A 22,201-nucleotide genomic window follows, 5' to 3' on the forward strand; every position below is an offset into this window, starting at 1 on the left:
TACAATATGATCTGGGTTGCATCAAACATATAAACCTCTTCTGAAATAGCTCTCACAATACTGTGGTACTCCAGTGTGTGAGACAGGAGAAAACAGGCAATGAAAAGAGAGGTGAAGAACAGAAGGGCAGGATTACTTATGAGATGTCTAGGTACCGAAAGTGCTCCAAAATAGAATTTCGGTGTCCAGATACGAGAAAGAAGCATACTCAGGGGAGAATCCCAAGCTCAGTGTAAGAAGACATGGGTTTTAGTAAAGTTCTAAATATAATTACAAGTATGTCTCATTTTGTTCATTCCAAAATGATGGGATTGAACTCCAAGTGTTTTTCAACCTTTTTTATCTCACAACACATTTAAACCTATAGTTAAACTTCCCCAGCACACTTAAATTATGTTGATCAAAACAAAAAAAAAGAAAAGAAAAGAAAAAAAAGAATGTACGTACTTGAACTTCTTTCAAAAATAATTTAATTACTGATCTTTAAAATTGTTCTCCGCACATCTAAGATCCTCTCATGGCGCGCCACACTGACTGAAAAATCACTGAACTTGAAAATCTCAGAATCTTTTTCAGTCCAACTACCTTTGATACACTTCAGCACTATATAATTTTATTCTGCTGATTTTTATTATTTTTCATGTTTTTATGATTAAATAACAACATCCCAAATTATCACAGTTACTAGAATAATGCAAGCTGGTAGCAAAAAGGATATGATCATTACATTTAGCAAATATTGACTGTAAGTTTCTCATTCAGGGTGTACTTGTTCAAGATCTAAGGCATCCTTGAAGACAGAGCATAGGACACTGGAGAATATTGTGGGCTCTGGAGCCACACTGTCTCTGCTGCAATCCCAGCTTCACTATTTGCTATGTGACCTCGAGCCTCTTACTAAACCTCTATGCTTCAGTGTCATCATATTTAGAATCAGGATACCCATAGTATTTACCCCTGAGGGTTGTTGTTTATTACAACACATGCCTAGAACAGTGCCTGGCACCTGGTCAAAGCTCAACTAATGACAGCCGTTCTTAGTGTTCTTGAATGCTTCCCTGTGAACAGTGGATCAGAGAATCATCTGGATTTTGGTCAACTTAAAAAAAAGTATACACATAGTCTAAGATAAAATGAATAGTACACCTACGACTCAGTAACTACTGCTGGGAACACAATAAAATTACTTATCTTCATTATTACCTATCTAATAATATCTGAGTAGTTGAACTGGACTGGGATGAAGTTTAATGAGAAGCCTGCTGAAGAACAAAGTTGGACACATCACGAGAGGAAGAGCTACATAGCAGAAAATGAAAGAAAAGAAGTATCTTATCAGGAAACAGATATTATAGTTAATAAATTAACGTTCACAAGTAACAACAATATTAACGTACTAATTAAGTGAGTCTCGTATTCTTTTTAATTTTTTTTTTTTTTTTTTGTAGAGACAGAGTCTCACTGTACCGCCCTCGGTAGAGTGCCGTGGCGTCACACGGCTCACAGCAACCTCCAACTCTTGGGCTTATGCGATTCTCCTGCCTCAGCCTCCCGAGTAGCTGGGACTACAGGCGCCCGCCACAACGCCCGGCTATTTTTCTGTTGCGGTTTGGCCGGGGCTGGGTTTGAACCCACCACCCTCGGCATATGGGGCCGGCGCCCTACTCACTGAGCCACAGGCGCCGCCCCTCTTTTTAAAATTTTTTTCAGAAAGATTTCTTTTAGTGAGGAAGCATTAGGAGCCAAAACTCCTGAGGGTCCCTACAGTTACTCAGGAGGCTTCTTGGGGCATCCATAACCAATAAACACAGACCAGATCTTAGTAAAGAAAACTTTTAAAATTCAAAGGGAACAAACAATGATTTCTTAAAGCAGTGGTTCTCAACCTTCCTAATGCTGTAACCCTTTAATACAGTCCAAAGGAGTCACGACCCACAGGTTGAGAACCACTGCTAGATCTGATGGTTAAGGAAAAATTTAAATAATAAATAGTAATAGAACAAGTGTACATACAGACCTAACTTTCTAGTTATTCACATCTGAGGAAAATAAATAAACCTCAAATATACCCAAGATAATTGCATTTATATAGATTTGGCCGGGGGGGGGAGGTCATGTTCAGGAAGAGTTTGAGCTCTTTCTAGATACCAGCTGTAAAGACCTGTGATGCTGTACACATCTCACTCACCTAACTCGCATTTCTGTCATTGTTGAAGCTATAGACCTATGAAGCCATAAATATCGAAGAACATAGAGTATAAAGTCATCTATGGGGGAGTCTCTTTTTTCCCTTCATATTACTTTCTGCAGAGTATAGTGCCTTTTCTCACTATAATCATCAATAACAGATTTCACCAGAATAAATCATCGATTGGGCAATTTAACTATTTTCTTGCAAGTTATGGTACATAAATTATCCTGTCTAGTTAGTCATCAAAGATTGGATATTATGCTTTAAAGTAGCATTACAAGGCTTTCAATTTAATACCATATTAACTTTTCTAGAAGAAAAGTAATTTCACCTAGTTTCTTAAGAACATGACATTTTAAAAATTAAATGCCATAATAACAAAAATACCCTCTCCAATATTTCACAATTACGGTCTTATAAATCTTTCCACATGATAATAGACAAGGTAATGTCCAAGTGTTATTTTTTTGTGACATACTGTCTCTAACATGTTTGCTGGGATAATTGTTACATTCATACATAAAAGTCCATATCATGCTTCCAGAGCACAATATGCATTGTTCCTTTACAATCTAACATGTTTGGTATAATATGAAATTTTAAATTCTCTAATTCAAATATATCAAAAAATAATTATTCATATCCTTACTAACATATGGCATAAAATATAATATCCCCAAAACTGATATTATAAATCCACTGGTTTATTGAGTATGCATATAACATGCAACATTATTTCTCTTCTTGTTTGGAAAAATAGAAAATGAACACCTATGAGGCTGCATACTAAAACCAAATATACTTTGTATATGTGCTCATTAAGTTCTATTTTGCTACCTTAATTTTTCCAATTCAGATTTCTCCAGAGAAAACATATGATATTGAAGACATTATCTGTATCTCAACAAATCACAGAAATTTTCAATGAGCAACCCTTCTCCATCATTTCAGGAATTCACATCTTGGGCCTTGTCTTTGGTCCAAAAAGTCAATGCTTCTTTCACTGAAGGTAGTTGTACATACCTCATCCATCCACGTGAAATCATGGAGCACATGAAAATATGTGGATGATCACTAAATCTAGAAATAGATCCAAGTGGCTACAGTCCTTATATTTCCACACAGACTTCCTATTATCTCAGTCTTTCAGAGAGACATCAAAGAATCCAAAGAGCATGCCTGAAATATAAAGACATTTAAACATAATGCCAATATTTATTGTATAAAGGTAGTTGAATTTTCTCACCTGCTGGAAAAATTTCTCCATAGAAAAACAAAAATGCAGTGTTTGCAACACTATATCAAAACTGACCTTATTAGAAGAAATTAACATAGCCCATAATTTGGTGACACAAATAAACAGGAAATTTAACATTAAACTTAGTTACTTAAGGTTTTTTCTTCTCTGCCGATTAAGATGTAACAACCAAAAATTACAAAAAAAACCCCAAACAACAAAAATTACTTTACTATGGTTAAGGATTTATGATACCATTCATGTGCCTGGCTACTAAGTTCTGTATCTAACAAGGTAAAGGCTAGATTCTGCCTTCTTGGATAACCAAATGACGCACTTTCTTACCAGTAGTAGAACTGTCAGTTTTTCAGGCATTCAAATAGTACACCCAATAGACCACTGCTTTCCTAATTAAAAGCAGCTTCCTATATCTCCCCAATATTATTGCAGGAAATCAAGACTTTCCACAGATTTCCTCAAGCAATGATGAATATAAGAAGACAACATCACACCTAGAGGGCTAGGTATGGACTGAACAGATTTTCCAGCCAAAGAAGAAAGTTAAGTTTTCAGAAATCTCTTGGGTTCTGTTATCAGGAAAATAGATCTTCCATTTATTTGTACAGGCAGAATTTGTGAGTTTTTACATCATCACTATTTTAAATGAAAGAGAGTATAAAGTCATTACTGATGAGTTAATTAGCGTATTTGGAACAAATTCAGATCAAGTAATCTCTTTGAAAAGTTTACTTCCCTAGAACAATCTCTAGAGGAAAAAGACTTGGGTCTTGCCAAGAAAAAGCTAAATGCCAAGTTATGTACTTTAGTTACTTCTAAAGTAAATTAAACAATAAATTATGTTTTACATAATGAAATATTTTGGAGAGGCAATTAACATATACTTGATAAGGAGAAGGGAAATCAGCTCAGTTTCCCTACCCAGCCACATTCCCATAATGGAGGGCTGTGCTCTGACTCTGACAGTAAGAAAGTCTCTGCCCCAGGATCCCTAAAGCTCAGAGAATTCTAGAGATAAAATTAACATTCTAATTCTCTGAGAGACAGGTGATTACGGTTCTACAGTTTTACACTGGAGTAGAGGCTATTGATAAAGGCCTGAATGTGGATCACATGTAACCATAATTCCCATTTTCCCACTAATTCAATCCTTTAATTTTAGTCCAATATCAATTTCTGTTTCTACAAGAAACTTGTTATTTTCCTTCACAGAAACAGCACCTACAGGCTTACTGTGGTGTTTCCTTCACTGGGCTTGTCATTGGCTGCATTGATCATCTTGATCTCATGACACCTTTACTGAAAGATTGCATCTTCTGTATCAAAAGGACCTTAAATAGTCACATAAATACCTATCTGAAACAGTGAAAATCTTTCTCATATGATGGGATCCACTAACAATTGGCAGTTTTCAATTTACCTAATAAATAGATTGGATCAAGCAACTCAAATATCCTACATATTATTTCTAAGAAATAACCCATCTAAGCCCTGTGCCTCTCATATTGGCAACTGTTAAAACATAAGCAAATGTATGTTAATCCTGAAGAACCATCTGATGTGATCAAAGTTACTGTGGATTGAATTGTGACACCAAGAGGAAGAACTAATATGTGGATAAGGCGTCATTCTCTATGTTCCTTCCAGATGAATTCAAAGAACTACTACCATTTTCTGCTTACCTGAATGAGGCCTTGGTGTTTGCTAAATAACATGGTGCCTACCACAGCCCGGAATCTGAATTCATGTGGTCCAATAAAAAAAATAGATTGAAAGTATTAACTGATGTAGATATTGCCTGAAAATATTCCCATGGTTCACATTAATTCTTTATAATCCATATATATTGCCAAATTTGGAAAGTTCAAGATAGATACAGCAAAAAAAAAAATGGCCCCTTCTGTGCTAAATATCCAAATAAGAACAACCAGAAGTGCTAAAATATATATATAAAGTGCATGTGCTTGAAAGAATTTTAAAATCTAAAAAGGAAAAAATAAATAAATAAAATCTAACAAGGAATGAAAAATCTGTAGTATAAACATTTGGAAGGAAACCTAGGGAGCTAAACCTGCCTTTGGGGCCTTTTTCCACTAAAACTATGGGCTAATCCTGAAGGCCACAAATAAAATACAGAAAAGCTGTCCCCCCAAACACAGAGGGGGCCAAACAGCCAAAGAATGACACACAAATCTTGCTTTATGGATTACGTGAGTTTATTAGAGGTCACTGACACAGGGCGCTCTCTCCTGGGTGGCAGCTGGACCTACAGAGAGTGAACTCCTTCCTGCCTGCCTGTTTGTGGAGCCTTAAATCGTCTTTCTGGAAAGTGATGCAGAGCCCTGTCTATGCCACTGCAGGTTTACATGTAAAACGTCTACCCACAAGGACCTGCGTAAGAATGCCCTTCATTCTCTATATTTCTTTCTGCTACATTATTTTCATCAATATCCTAAAGAAGTCTGTACAAATTCTGTTAAATGTTAAAAGCCAGCTATGGAGAACCTTTATTTTTACTTCACAAGTGAAATTTAAGGTCCACAAAGAGCAATAGTCATTTTTAAACAGCCACGCTTTCATTTGAGAACATTTCAGGGCTTTTCTCTTAGACCAGTGGAGAACAACTGGAAGAATAGTCTTCAAAGGCGCTCAGACCCAGCTGGAATCACTTCATTTCTTGATTGTATTGAGGTTCTCTGGGATCTTTATTTCTCGAATACCAGCTGCCAGGTAGTAAAACAGGAAATCCTCTCTCAAAGAAAAGAGCATTGTAAAAAGTCTTGAATTGGCTTATAAAATTCTATATATAAACTCTGGCACTCCAATAAAAATAACAAAATATAGGAGAAGACAAGGCAAGAACAATAACAACTGATAATAGATGATTCAAATGATGAAAAACAAGCATTTGAAAATAATTAAAAACACAAGATAGATAACTAGATTTGAAAATTAAAATATATAAAAACTGAAATAAGAACTCAATAATTGGATTTAACAGCAGATTAGAAATAGAGAATTAGTAACTTGGAAGAAAGACTGAAAGGAAATATTCAGACCAATGAACAGACCACTGAAGTAAATACAGACAAAAAAGTAGAAAAGAGGTATACAGGATGCAGTGTAAAAATCAAATACATATTTAATTGCAATGTCAGATAGAAAAGAGAAAAGAAATTGGGTAGGCAAAATATTTGAAGAGATATAATTGAAGATTTTCTAAAACTGGTGAAAGATATTATCCTGTAAAATCATGGGTTGTTAAAGTTTCAAGAAAAATAAATTTTTTAAAGAGTTATTTGTTAAAAAGGATACAGAGAAAAGGTACAGCTTAGTAAAACCAAAAAACAGAGAACAAGTCTCAGGACATACTGCATTCAAGAGAGCAACAATAACACTGACAACCTTTTTCTTAAAATAAGTGGTGAAAAACAGAAGATAAAGGGAATACACCTTCACAGCACTAAATGAAAATGATTGTCAGCATAGAATTAAACAATCAATTTCAAAATTTTACACAAACAATGGCAAAATGCAAAGATTTTTCTGGCCAAATAAAAAAATACTTAGATAATTTTGAGACTAGCCAAACTATTTTATACCGAGCTGTAAGGCCTAATCTTCAGGAAGAAGGAAAAAGCTCTGAAAAGGAAAAACATGAAAATACAAGAAAGAATGAAAACTAATGGAAGAAGAAACATGGAAGAAAATCAAAATGAACAGGAACTATAGCAAACATTGATAAATACAAAACAAACAGAGAAATGGGGCTTTAAATCCAAATATGCGATTAATTTTATTTTTAAGAGTAAATGAGTTGACTTCCCCTGAACCCAAATTGAATTCAATAGGAAGAGACTTACAACACAAACATTGTAAATAAGAAGATACAAAAATGTAAAAATAGTGGAATAAATGGCATAAACCTGGACCAAAAGAATAGTTCCCATACTAATATCAGAGGGAAAAAAACTACAAGAAAAGAAACATTGCCAGAGATCAGGTTTTTGTAATAGCAGAAGGTCAGTAGCAGGAAGATTGGTATATACCCAGAGACACTGCCTCATCAGATTCTTAAAAAATAGATGGGCCTAAAAGGAAAAATAGACAAAGCAGCAATAATGTAGGAACATTTTAGTAAAACCCTCAATAAATGTGAGAATATGCACACAAAAGATTCATAGAATTATTTAAGACAATACCATTCACAAATTTCATCTACTGATAAAAGACAAGATATCATATTCAAAGGCTACAAAATACACATAATCTTTGAACATTTTTTCAAAGCTAATCATACACTGGTTCACAAAACAATTCTCAACAAATTCCCAAGACTTGTAATCATGAAATATGTTTCTGAACATAACAAATATAAGCTAGGAAATAAAAACCTAAAATTAGCCAGGTAATTTCAGTATGTTTGAAAATTAAGCAAATAATTTCTAAACAACTCATTGGTAAAATAAAAACAGAAGGTAGAAAATATTTTGAGATTAATGACAATGACAATATATACCAATGCTTGGAACAGTCAGGCAAAATCTTAATTCCATTTATTAGAATATAAGAAACATTGAAAAACTAATACATCAAATTTCCATTCCACAAAGTCATTTTACTGAGCATAATGTCCTCCAGGTCTGTCTATTTTCTTGCAAAGGATATGAAAACATCCCCATAAGCAACTAAAATTTTTTTATCAATTAAAATAAAATATAGGCATTATTAAAGTCCTTTAGGTTTATGCATGTGGTCATAAATGGCAGTATTTCTTCTTCATAAGTTTGAATAATATTCCTGTGTGATATATATACATACACACACAAAGGGTGCAAAGTTTCAGTTATGGAGGATGAATAAATTCCCGAAATAGGAAGTAGGGCCTGGTGAGCCCGCGGCCTGGTGACTGTACGACTCTGTTCTAACTACTCCGGGGAGGAGTCGGTGCGGTGAGTGCCCGCCCAGCCGGCTTGTTCGCGTCTTTCCCATTGGCCGAGGCAGGAGCAGGCGAGAGTCAGGACGGGAGTGGGGAGGTGGGGGGGGATGTCACCTCACCGCGAGGTTACTCTCGGTCACTGGCGAGCTGGGGTTACCGGGGCATGTAACAGAGAGGCGGGAATTCCTGCTGCCGCTTCGCGAGCGCCTCCTAACGGCTGTACTGAAGTTCTTAAGCTGTTGGACTCACCGCCTTAAGTCTAGAAGGGTCTGGAGAGAGCCTAATGCCCGAGGAACATTATTTGCTACTTATTTGATGGATCCCATATGTATGCAGCTTCCTATAACAAAATGTGACCTTCCCTTGAGAGGCAATGAAATAAAGATATGCCTGTTTAACACTTATCATTTTAATAAACAATTCAACTAATACTGTAGCTATTTAAATAATAGCAACCCATGAAGCGGGATTGCTGGAACATATGGCAGTTCCATTTTTCACTTTGATTTTTTAAGGGTCCTCCATAGTGTTTCAATAATGGCCTTACCAATTTACATTCCTTCCTGCAGGTACAAATGTTCCTTTTCTCCACAGTGAAAGGCAAATACTACAAGACCTCACTTACACGTGGAATCTAAATAAGCTGGACTCAGGGCAGTAGAAAATAAAATGGTCAGTACCATTAGCCTGGGGGTGGTGGGGTTGGACACAGTTGAGAGATTTGGACCAAATAATTCAAAATTTCAGCTAGACAGGAGAAATAAATTCAAGAGACCTATTGTACAACAGAGTGACTATAATTAATAACCGTGTGTTTTATTCTCAAAAATTGCTAAAAGAGTAGATTTTGAGTGTTCTCATCACACAAAAAATGGTGAGTATGTAAGGTAATGTATATACACATATATATTAAATAGCGTGATTTACCTATCTCTCTACGTGTATGTATTTTGGAAACAAAACGACGAACATATGTCTATATAATTTTGATTTGTCAATTTAAAAACTAACAAATATAAAAGATGAATTATTTTTTATTCATCAAATTAAATGACAGAATTATAAAAATGGAAAATTACAAACTGAGAAAATACTCTGCAATACATAAAAACAATTTAGTGCATAGGAGTCCTACAGAACTCCAGTAAATTGGAAATAATAGAAAAGGCACAGCAGAAAATTGACAAAAGACATAAATACACATACATAGAAGACTGGGAAAAAATGGGGACTCAATAAACGTGTGAAAAATGCTGCACTTTAGTAGCAATAAAATATGCATATTAGGCTCAGCGCCTATAGCACAGTGGTTATGGTGCCAGCCACATGCACCGAGGGTGGGGGCCAGCTAAACAACAATGACAACTGCAACAACAAAAATGCACATTAAAACTCCAATGAATTCTGAATCATAAAGTCATTACACTAGCAAAAATATCAAACATCTCACAATATCTGGTATTGGTAAGGTTATAGAGCAATGGAACTATTCTTTCCTGCTGGTAGGTATGTTACTTTTAACACAGCATTAGGGAAAACTGAAATCATCTATAAAAGTGAATATAAAAGCTTTCCACTTAACACAAAGAATTGCTTTCAGGATGTCCACAGCAGGACTCCGTGCCAAAAGAAAAGAACTAAAACAATCCACCAAATGTTCTCTGACTAAATGGTTACATCATCTGTGGTACATTCACCCAGGGAAGAACACACATGTAAGATCATGGGGGAAATGACGAGTGTGACTAAACCAACATGCAGCATTTTATCAAATTTTACATAATTAACATGGTGCACAAAATAAAATTCAGAAAACTATGCACCATATAAAATGATTTTAATAAAAGTAAGGAATAAGAAAATCTAAATGATGTATTTTAAAGATGAGTTTAACGTTGGGATGGATTCCCCGAAGGGGAAGACAATGAAACAGCAGCAGGAAAGTACACACAGGTAGTTTCAGTAACACTGATCATTTTATAGGTAAAAGGTTAAAAAATTCACAAATAAATTGAATATATGATTGAGTAGGCATAAAATAATGTAATGTTAACACAGAATGATTTCTAAAATACTTTTTTCACTGATACATGTAAACTTGATGTACATTAGATCTCTACTTTCATTCACTGTCACCTCTGCATCTCCTTCTCTGTATACTCTAATACATGAGGACTGCAGCCAACCAGACTGAACCGTAGTTGGGATTTGTGCTACCTGATTATATTTTAGCTGCTCTTTCACAAAATCCAAAACTCAAGTATCTATGTTAGGTGATGGATATGTTCATTTGCTTTACTATAGTAACATTTTTACTACCTATGTGTACCCCGTAACATAATTTTGTGTATCTTAAATATACACAATTACAGTCATTTTATAAATGTGAATGTAACCATCGTTTCTCAGTCTTTTGGCTAAGATCAAGTGTGAATTGTGAATGTAATCAAGCATAGACAATGCTGCATGTTACACTGAAAGCCATTCTATAGTGTTCTACATTTGTGATAGTTCAATATGGACGCTATTTGAGAAAAACTTATTTTTTTATAAAATTGAAAAGCAAAATTGTATTTACAACACAACATATTATTTATAAATCTGTAAATAAAGTACTTAAATTGAATATCACATTTGGGGAATGTATTGCTTCTGCAAAACAACACATTTCTTTACCCAGAACTACAGATTCATGAACACGAAGTAAGAAGCATTACATGTTCTTCAAAGAATGGCAAAAGTGCACATAACTACTAAAGTAAATCACAAAAAATATAAGAAAGAGAAGTATCTACTTCATAATCAACACCTACAATCTTTTTTCTTCATCATCAACATTTCATACAACAAAATACCTGTAACTAACAACAATGTCATCTGCCAGTCAACATCCTGAACTGGAAATGCGTAACATTGAACTGAGGAACAGAGGTCATCTTAAGACACAATGCATAGTGGAACTACAGAAAGCTGCTTTGCTGATAGAATAGTGAGCATCAAAACTTAAACTCCACAATTTTTGCCCTTGTAATTAGTTCTAAGTATTGAACAAATTGCTTTTATGAATGTGAGTGATAGTAAATTTAAAGAAAAAACCTTGTTTTCCCCTTTGAAAAGGATAAATCACTGATTTCTAAGTCTTTTTTCAATATACACTAAGAAAAATACAGTTGCAAGATGAGCGTAGTTCATTTTTACTTGTGATACCATATCTGTGCCTTTCATTCAGCATGCACAACTTCTATATAAAGTGAATCTTAGTAAATATTCACTCAAAAGAGGAGCGATTCATTTCAGGAAAATCAGAAAGAATTGTAGTCTATAAAAAGCATAAATTTTTTGTTAAAAATAATTGATTAACTTTTTGTAACACAGGGTTTACCAAACTTATTTAACCAACAGTGCTCTGTTATAGAATACTAGGATGTACAAAATGGCTTGTTTTGTCTGTAAAATAATTTTTGTGTTTTTGAATAATTTCAGATTTACAAAGCATAATCACAAAGTATGACTTGCAAAAACCCTGAAGCAAAAACAGTGCTCATTTCCATTCACAGATGGAGGAACTAACATAAACTTGTGTAACGTCTTTACTGAATCCACAAAGCAGGTGTGGAAAACAGAATGATACACTCCTGATTCCTAACACCCTGATGATACATTGCTAACATATACTTTACTTCTCTTAGGTAATTTTTATTATTTTATAGTTATACATTTCACTATAATATATTTTAATTCCTATTTAAAAGGTCTAATAAGTCTACAATCATGCCTTGCAGGACTAAAAGACTAAAAGTCATGTTAGAACTTTTTCATACAAGAATTGAAATAGAACCCTAAGATAAATGAGCTTAAAAAAGAAAGACAAGTGATTCCACTATTCAGATGACTTTGTATAAGTGAAGAAAAGCATCCCCAAGAAGGCACTGAATTGACTAATGACGCCATCATTAGAATTTACCATCTATGTGTTGCCTTCAGCTGGTAACAAATGTAGTCAGCAGGAAGGACATTCTTATTCCATCTATGGCTCACTTTTTACACCAGAGTTTTTCCATAGCATTTTTCATCTCTGAATTTCTCAAGGTATAGATGAAAGGATTCAACATGGGAGTGATAACTGTATAAAATACAGTTATGAATTTATCAATAGGGAAGGTGGACACAGGTCTAACATATATGAAAATACAGGGAACAAAGAAGGAGACAACCACGGTGATGTGGGAGATGCAGGTAGACAGGGCTTTACGCCTCCCTTCTTGACTATAAGTTTTAAGAGATCTTAGGATGACTCCATAGGAAATGAGTAGAAGGATAAAGACAACCATACAGCTAGCTCCACCATTGGCAACCACGGTGAGACCAATAAAGTAGGTGTCTGTGCATGCAAGTTCCAATAATGGGTACATGTCACAGAAGAAGTGGTTGATGACATTGGGGCCACAGAAAGGAAGATTGTACACAAAGACAATTTGAACAACAGAGTGTACAAAACCTCCAGCCCAGGCCACCACCAACAGAAGGATGCACACCTGTCTTTTCATGATGGTCAAATAGTGCAGAGGCTTACAGATGGCCACATAGCGATCATAGGCCATCACCACCAGAAGAAAGACTTCAGCTCCACCAAATATGTGTTCTATAAAGAGCTGGCCCATGCAGGCTGGAAAAGAAATCATCTTTTTATCACAAAGTAAGTCTACAATCAATTTAGGTGAAGTGGCAGTGGAATAAACAACATCAATGAGTGACAGAGAGGCCAGGAAGAAGTACATTGGGGAGCCCAAGGAGGGGCTCCTGATAATAGTCAGCACGATGAGCAGGTTGCCCACCATTGTCACAGCATATGTGACCAAAAACATTACCAATAATGCTTTTTTCCCATCAGGATCTTGAGTAAGTCCCAGGAGAACAAATTCGGTGACATTGTTACTCTCTCCCATTTATTCTTCTGTAACGTATGTGTCAGAGCTGAGAGCTCAGGGGAACAGGACCTGGAATGAAATTGTGAACAGGGCTGTGAACACATCCACAGTGTCTTGGAGAACATCTTTTTCACATCTTCAACAATGGTTTACCCACAATATACATATTGTATGTCCAAGTGAGTCCTCACAATAGACCTTTCTTCACAATAACATTTCTCCTCTGATTATTGTCTGTGGGGCCTGCATGTGTAAGGTTCTATCTGGAAGTCTTAGGGGATATTATATAGAGAAGAATAGTTAAAGAACCCAATTATCACTCATACATTATATAACAGTTTTTTAAGTATGTCACCTCTTTGGCATATTTACAAATAACAGGTACAATGCACTGGTATGTGGCACACTTAATAGGTAGAGGGACTCAACTACAAGAGTTGGAACAAAGAAGGAGATGACCACGGTGATGTGGGAGATGCAGGTAGACAGGGCCTTTACACCCATTACCTTGTCTATGATCTTAGGTGTTAAAGTGTCCTTTTGGTATAGGACCAAAAGAAATAGAAGAGTAAAAAACAAGAAGGGAGAAAAGATAGAAAAATAGATAAGAAAAAGGAAATTGGGTAAAGGAAAGATTGACAAAAAGAAGAGAGGAACAGAAAGAGAGAGACAAGAGTAATAGTGGTGTTCAGCAGGGTGCTTTGATCGGCACCCATGTTCCCAGCCTCTGGAGGACTGGGTTGGGTAGGTCCCTTGAGGTCAGGAGTTTCTTACTAGCCTGAGCAGAAATAAGACCCCACCTCTACCAAATAGAGAAGGAAAACAAAAACAAAAAAAGGAGCATTTTGCCATTAGCATGCTTCCAATAGCCAAAAGTAGAAGAACCCCTACACCAGGGGATCAAAGAGTATTAAGCCAGACCCATGCTGTTGCAGCCCAGCCCTGGTCTCAGAGTGAGGCTCTGTCCTCTATATGGAATACATATTGACAAAGAATAAAACAGATTAGAAAAAATAGCTATAACAAAAGTATATAAGGAGAATGGAAAATGAAATTATGTGAGTTGTAAAAACCAGGGTGGTATATTTTAGCTGTTATTTGAGAAATTTATGTTGGAAAGATAAGAAAAGTAAAAAAATATTTACACTGAACCTCAGAGTCAAAGCATTCTATAATAGAGATACTCTTATTTGACAATGTGAATGTTATTTTCTTTGCATTACTATTATTATTATTATTGTTTAATACTTCATTGAAGCAATCGTCTGATTTCTTTTCCGAATGTATTTGTCTTTGTTCATTCTTTGCGAAGTTTGTGTTTCTGGTCCCTATCTTAAACATTGATATTGTTGTTAAATTTTAAGAATTTTTAATTCTGTGAAGGCAAAAAGTGGAAGCCTAATGAACACATGTATATGTGAAAATAAAAAAAAAATCTTTACAAAATGAGAGAGACAAGGAGATAAATGAAAAGGAAAGAAAGAATAAAAGCAGTAGAAAAACCATAGTAAAAATGGTGCCCTTGTTATTGAAGAAAGTAAAAATAAAAGAATAAAAATACTATAAACAAAATAAAACAAACAAAAAACCTTAAACAGTAAAATTGGGGAATTAAAAAATTATAACAGGGGCAGAAAAACTAGCAAAAATGGATCCCTTATTATTGATGAAGGAAACAATGAAAAATTACTAGTACAAAGAAAGAAAAAGAAAGAAAGAAATTTAAGGGGAAAATGTTGAAAAAAATTTAGGAGGAAAAAATATGTATAATATTTAGCCATACCTGTCCTGGACAACAGGTAATGTTTGGGTTATGAGATGTTAATCACGATGCTCAGACAGCTGTATAAGTTGGAGGCTGGAAGCCTCTGTCTTGCTGAGTAGACCTGGTCCCAGCTTCCTGACTTTTTTGCCCTCAATCCCTCCAGAGTTGGAAACCTGTAATTTTCATCAGCCTGCTTAATAGACGCACTTCAACCTTTCCAAATCATGTCCCTTGGCCATGCAGTGGCTTTCGCAGGAAAGCATGTATTCCTTATATCTCCCCACAGGGTGGCCGCCAAGCTTATCAGGCATGCCAGAATCAGCCTCGCACTAGGACTCCAAGGGTTGATTCTGCAAGGCAGCTCTCCCACAGTGACTTCACCCCACTATAGCTGAACAATGAGAGCTCTACTCCTCCCAGAGGCTCAGTCCCAGTCCCTGGGTGCTGTTCAATATCACTTGCTCATTCACCCAAGCTCTCCCTAGGTAACTCAACCAAGTGCCCAGGTCCAAAAAATAAATAAATAAAACAACCTGCAGGACAGGCCCTCTCTATCTGAAAACTGCCACACTGGCTGGCCTCTGCTGGTACACAGGTACTCACCATCTGTGGCTGTTCTCCACTGCTCCCAACCTCTATTTAGGCTTCTGGAGTCTCCTGCTGCCTCCCTATGTCCCCAAAGTGATGTTTCTGGACAAGGCCCACCAGCCACAGATTGGCTTTTCTCTCACCATGAGCAGCTGAAATAAGTTGTCTCTAGTCCACCATCATGCCCCACAAACTTTTATGTATAAGATTTGGTACTCAAAAATAATACAATATGGGAAAACACAAAGGACAATAAAAATATATTTCATTTCTTTATTTTGTTCTGTTTTTGGATTTCCTTTTGGTTAGTTTACACTTTTTCAAAAATTTCCTTCATTGTTTTTACCATACATATTTTAAATTCCCTTTCTGTCATTTCTAACATTTCTTTGAAGGTGGAATCCTCTGCAGTAGCTATGTCATGATTCCTTGGGTGAGTTATGGTCTGTTCTGGATTTTCATGTTACCAGAAAAACATAAAAAATTACCTTCATAAGATTTTTTTTAAATAGATAGACTTAAAAAGAGAAAAAAACAAACCAACAAAAATATTGAAAGATTTTAGCGAAACTCAGTAAATGCAAGAATATGCACACAAAAGATTCATAGTGTTATTTAACATTTCAACAACATGATTAACAGTTTTATCTCTTGATAAAAGAGAATAATGCATATACAACACCTGCAAAATACACATCCTTCTCAAGTGCACATGGAACATTTCCCAAAATTAATCATAAGCTGATTCATAAACAGTTCTCAACAAATTCCCAGATTTATAATCAGAAAGTATGTCTTTGAATATTAAGAATATAAGCTAGGAAATAAAAGCCTGTGGTTAGTCTGATAATTTTGGTATGTTTGAAAATTAAGCAAATAATTTCTAAACAACTCATTGGTAAAATAACAACAGAAGTTAGAAAACATTTTGAGATTAATGATAATGACTATATATCAATGCTTGGAACACTCAAGCCCAATCTTACTGATATTTATAAGAATTTTTTTTTTAAAAGACACTGAAAAAACAGTACACCATATGTCTGTTCAAGAAGTCATTTCACAGGAACAAAACAGAACTTCTGAAAAGGAAACTTTTTTGAAGGAACTACAGAACACAGTAGAAAGTCTTAAGAGCACACGAATCTCAGAACTTAAAGATAACCTTTGTGTTAAACAAGACAGTCAAAGAAAAGAGCACCATCTTACAAGGGCATATGTGAAACTTAGTAAATGTGGAATGTAAATGTCTTAGCACAATAACTAAGAAAATGCCAGGAAGGCTATGCTAACCAGTGTGATGAAAATGTGTCAAACGGTCTATGAAACTAGTGTATGGTGCCCCATAACTACATTAATGTACACAGCTATGATTTAACAAAAAAAAAAAATTAAAATTAAAAAAAAAAAAGGAAAGAACACAGGAATAAAAAGTATGAACAAAACCTACAAGAAAAGTGGGATTATGTAAAGAGACCAAACATAACAATCATAGGCATTCTGAAGGGCAAAGAAGGAAATACTCCAGGGTTAGGTAGTTTATTTGAGAGAATTTATTGAGGAACCTCTCCTGACCTTTCTAGAAATCTAGATATCCAAGTTCAAGAAGCACAAAAGACACCTGGGAGATTCATTGTGAAGAAGCAATAACCACAACACACAATCTTTAGTGGCCAGAGTAAACATGAAAGAGGCCATCTAATAAGCAGAAAGACAAAAACAACAGGAAAACAATCAAACAGATCAGACTGACTGCAGACTTCTCAACAAAAACCCTGCAAGCCAGAAGAGATGGGAAACCCACCTTCAACTTTTACAACTGAATAATGGCCATCCTAAAATCTTATATCCTGCAAAAGTTTCTATATGAAGAAAAAATAAAGACTGTTGCACACAAGCAAATGCTGATGGAATTGGTGAAGCCCAGACTTACCATGCAGGAAGTACTGAGACCTTCAAACATAAAATGAACAAAAATACAATGAACCTAAACATAACTACAGAACAAATGGGCCTAACAGATATTTATAGACCATTCTACTCAAAAATAATAATAAAAACAGCATGGTATTGGTGCATAAAATGGAAACATAGACATATGTAACAGAATAGAAAACCAAGAGAAGAAACCAGTTTCTACTTGCCATGTGATCATTGATAAACCAAACAAAAACTTTCCCTGGGGAAAATAACCCTTATTCAACAAACGGTTCTGGCAGAACTAGACAAGCACATGTGAAAGACTGAAACCCCACCCATACATATCACTACTTATAAAAATTGACTCCAGATAAATAAAAGATTTAAATCTAAGACACAAAATGATAAAATTCTTTGTAGAAAGCGTGGGAAAAACTCTTGTGGGCCTGGGGGAAGATGTTATGACAAAGACTTCAGGCACCATTTCAACAGCAACAGAAATTAACAAATGGACTTAATTAAGCTGAAATGCTTCTGCACAGCTAGAGACACAATAAATAAACAAAAAGATAACTTTAACTTTCAGAATGCGAAAAGATATATGCAGTTTATGAATCTCACAAAGGGTTGATAATGAGGATCTACAGCGAGCTCAAATTAAACAACAAAAAAAGACCAAACTACTTTACCTACTACTGGGCAGGATATATGAACAGAACCTTCTCTGAAGAAGACAGATGAATAGGTAACAAACATTTGAAAAAATGTTCCTCATCCCTGATCATCAGAGAAATCCAAATCACAACCACCCTGATATATCACCTAACCCCAGTAAGCTTAGCCCACATTACAAAGTCTCAAACCTGCAGATACTGTCATGGATGTGGAGAGAAAGGAACACTTTTACACTGTTGGTGGGACTGCAAACTAATACAACCTTTTTGGAAGGAAGTATGGAGACCCCTCAAAGAACTCAAATTAGACCTCCCATTTGATCCTGCAATCTCCTTACTAGGCATCAACCCATGAGGAAAAAAATCATATTATTATAAGGACATTTGCACCAGACTGTTTATCACAGCCTGTTTAGCAATTTATAATTGCCAAAATGTGGACACAACCTAGATGCCAACCAACCCGGAAATGGATTAACAAGCTGTGGCATATGTATACCATGGAATACTATTCAGCCATTAAAAAAGATGGAGATAGCTGGGCGTTGTGGTGGGCACCTGCAGTCCCAGCTACTCGGGAGGCGAAGCAAGAGCATCGCTTAAGCCCAGGAGTTGGAGGTTGCTGTGAGCTGTGTGAGGCCACGGCACTCTGCCAAGGGCCATAAAGTGAGACCCTGTCTCTACAAAAAAAAAAAAAAAGATGGAGACTTTACATCTTTTGTATTAACCTGGATAGAGCTGGAACACGTTCTTCTTAGTAAAGTACCACAAGAATGAAAAAGCAAGAATCCAATACACTCAATGCTAATATGAAGGCTATAGAAAAATGTACTACATTCCCACATAGAAGAAAAACTCCAATCAACTCAAGGAGTGGGGTGAGGGAATAAGGGAGTGCATAGAGGGGGAATGGGGTCACGGTGTATGGCACACCAGTTGGGGGCAGGACACTGTTATAAGAGGGACTTTACCCAACAAATAACAGTGTAATCAAATTTTTTGTACCCTCAATGAACCCAAAACAATTAAAAAAAAAAAAAAAGCCAATGGTGGGGAACCTATATTCTTCCTTCACAAGTGAAATTTAAGGTCTACCAAGGACATGTCCTATTTAAACAGCCAGGCTTTCCTTTGAGACCATTTTAGGGTTTTCCTCTTACAATAGAAGAGAACAGCCAATAGAGTAGCCCTCAATGGCACTCAATCCCAGCTTGAATCACCTCACTTCTGGAGTGCACTAAGGTTATCTGGGATCTTTTCTACTCTAATTTTTTCTGCCAGATAAAAAAATAGGATATCCTCTATTAAGGAACAGACTAGGATAAAAACCTTAAATTGGCTTACAAAAGTTAGTATGCACAATGTGACACTCAAATAACAAAGTATAAGAAAAGACAAGGCAAGATCAATAAAAACAGATATAGATTCAAATGATATAAGCAAGCATTTGGAAATAAACTTAGTATGTGCAAGTAATAAATTTAAAACATAAAAATAAAGTAACTGAACCTCTGAGCTCAGGCAATCCACCCGCCTCGGCCTCCCACAGCGCTGGGACTACAGGCGTGAGGCCACCACGCCGTAAGACCCTGTCTCTACCAACAACATCAAAAACAGCCAGCACTGCAGGAGAAAGAAGAAAATCAACAAAAAAGGAGTACTTAGAACAAAGAAGAATGAACAAGCACACTGAAATTAAAAATAAAAAAAAAATTTAAAAAAATAAAAAATAAAAAAAAAAGTAAAGTAACTGAAATTAAGAACTTAACCATTGGATTTCACAACGGATTAGAAATAGAGAAACACAGAATAAATTGGAATAAAGACTAGAAGAAAACATTCAGCTCGGCATAAACAGGAACACTATAAATACAAAAAATAGTAGAAAAGAGAAATAAAGAATGCAAGGTGCAAAATTCCAACAAACATTTAATGAATTACAATTCCAGAATGAGAAGACAAAGGAAATAGGGTGGACAAAATATTTGAAGAGATACCAGTGAATATTGTCTAAAACTGGTGAAAGACGCTAAGCAGTAAAATCATGGAGAGTTAAGTTTCGAGAGGAATAAATTTTTAAAAGAGTAATTTATAAAAAAGAAAAATTCATTTAGAGAAAGGTACAACATAATAAAACCAAAAGATAAAAAAAAATATTAAGGATAGCTGCATTCAAGAAAATAACAATAAGACCAACAAACAATTTTTTAAAGTAAATGGTGAAAACCAGAAGATAAAGGAAATATGTCTTCACAGCACTAAATAAAAATTGATGGCAGCATAGAATTAGACATCAACTAAAAATTTTACACCAACAAAGACAAAATGCAAACATTATTCTGGGCAAATGAAAAAACTACTTAGAGATTTTGTGACCAGCCAAACTGTTTTATACTGAGCTCTAAGGCCTAATCTTCAAGAAGAAGGAAAAAGCTGTAAAATGAAAAAAATGGAAATGCAAGAAAAAATCAAATTAATGGAAATAGGAAATATGGTAGTAAATCAAGATAAATATACACTGTAGGTAACAATGATAGGAAGATGGTAGAATTAAATCCAAATAGATGACTCATTTGGAAATCAACCTACTTTTAGCAAATGCAAAAGTAAAAGCATCACAAGAGAAACATCATAAATAAGATGTTAAAAAAAAGGTAAAAAGAGTAGAATAAACTACATAGCCCTGACTAAAAGAACACTATCTATACTACCATCAGATAAAAATAGACTATGAGATAAGAAAGATTGCCAGAGATAATTTTTTTTCAATAGCAAAAGGTCAGCAGCAAAAAGATATAACAATTACAAATTGGTATGTGGCTGAAAACAAAACTTCATAAGATTTTTTTAATAGACTGACCAAAAAGGAGAAATAGACAAAGCAGGAAAAAAAAAAAGAAAATTTTAGAAAAACTCTCAGTAAATGTAAGAAAATGCACATTAAAAACTCATAAAGTACGGGTGGTGCCTGTGGCTCAACGAAGTAGGGCGCCAGCCCCATATGCAGGAGGTGGTGGGTTCAAACCCAGCCCTGGCCAAAAACTGCAAAAAAAAAAAAAAACCTCATAAAATATTTAAGACAACACGCCCATTCACAAATTTCCCCTATTGATATAACAGAAGAAAACACAGTCAACAGCTGCAAAATTCACATCTTACTCAGGTGAAAATGGAACACTGTTCAAAGTTAGTCATATGCTGTCCACAAAGGAATTCTCAACAAACTCCCAAGAATTACAATCATGAACTATGCCTGTGAACATTAATAATACAAGCTAGGAAATAATAACCTAAAATTAGCTAGGTAATTTCAGTATGTTTGAAAATTAAGCAAATACCTTCTAAACAACTCATTGGTAAAATAACAACAGAAGCTAGAAAATATTTTGAGATGATGAAAGCAATCATATATCAATTCTTAGAAAGGTCAGACACAATTAACTTGCATTTATTATTAGTATATAAGGAACACAGAAACAGCAATACATCAAATGTCCATTCAAGAAGTCATCTCATTTATCATTATGTCCTAAGGTTCATCTACTTTGTTACAAATTATATCAAAACATTCCCACAAGAACATAAAATTAATTGTCAAATAAAGTAATAATAAGCATGAAGTCCTCCAGGTTTATGCATGTTGTCAGAAATGACAAGATTTCCTATTTTTAAGCCTGAATAATATTCGTGTGTGTGTGTGTGTGTGTGTGTGTGTGTGATGGGTTCAAAATTTCAGTTATGCAGGATGCATAAATTCTGAAAATAGAAGGTACACCATGGTGACTATAGTTCATAATATCATATTGGGGATATGTAGTATATACAGTATATATCATTTGTATATATAAATTATATATTGGGGGATTATATATATGTACATACATATATTTGATATGTCATATTGGACATGTGTATATATACATAATATAATGCATAATATA

The 22,201-nt window shown here is 35.2% G+C and overlaps 1 protein-coding gene across 1 annotated transcript; it reads right to left on the reverse strand.

The window, feature by feature from the left end:
- Positions 1-12,419: 12,419 nt before the first annotated feature.
- LOC128565292 (olfactory receptor 4A5-like) lies at positions 12,420-13,331 on the reverse strand. Its single transcript, XM_053561647.1, has one exon. It carries the CDS (start codon positions 13,329-13,331, stop codon positions 12,420-12,422), a length of 912 nt encoding a protein of 303 aa, XP_053417622.1.
- Between the last annotated feature and the right edge of the window lie 8,870 nt (positions 13,332-22,201).

The sequence above is a fragment of the Nycticebus coucang genome, chromosome 14 (genome assembly GCF_027406575.1).
Source record: "Nycticebus coucang isolate mNycCou1 chromosome 14, mNycCou1.pri, whole genome shotgun sequence".
Classification (NCBI taxonomy): Eukaryota; Metazoa; Chordata; class Mammalia; order Primates; family Lorisidae; genus Nycticebus; species Nycticebus coucang.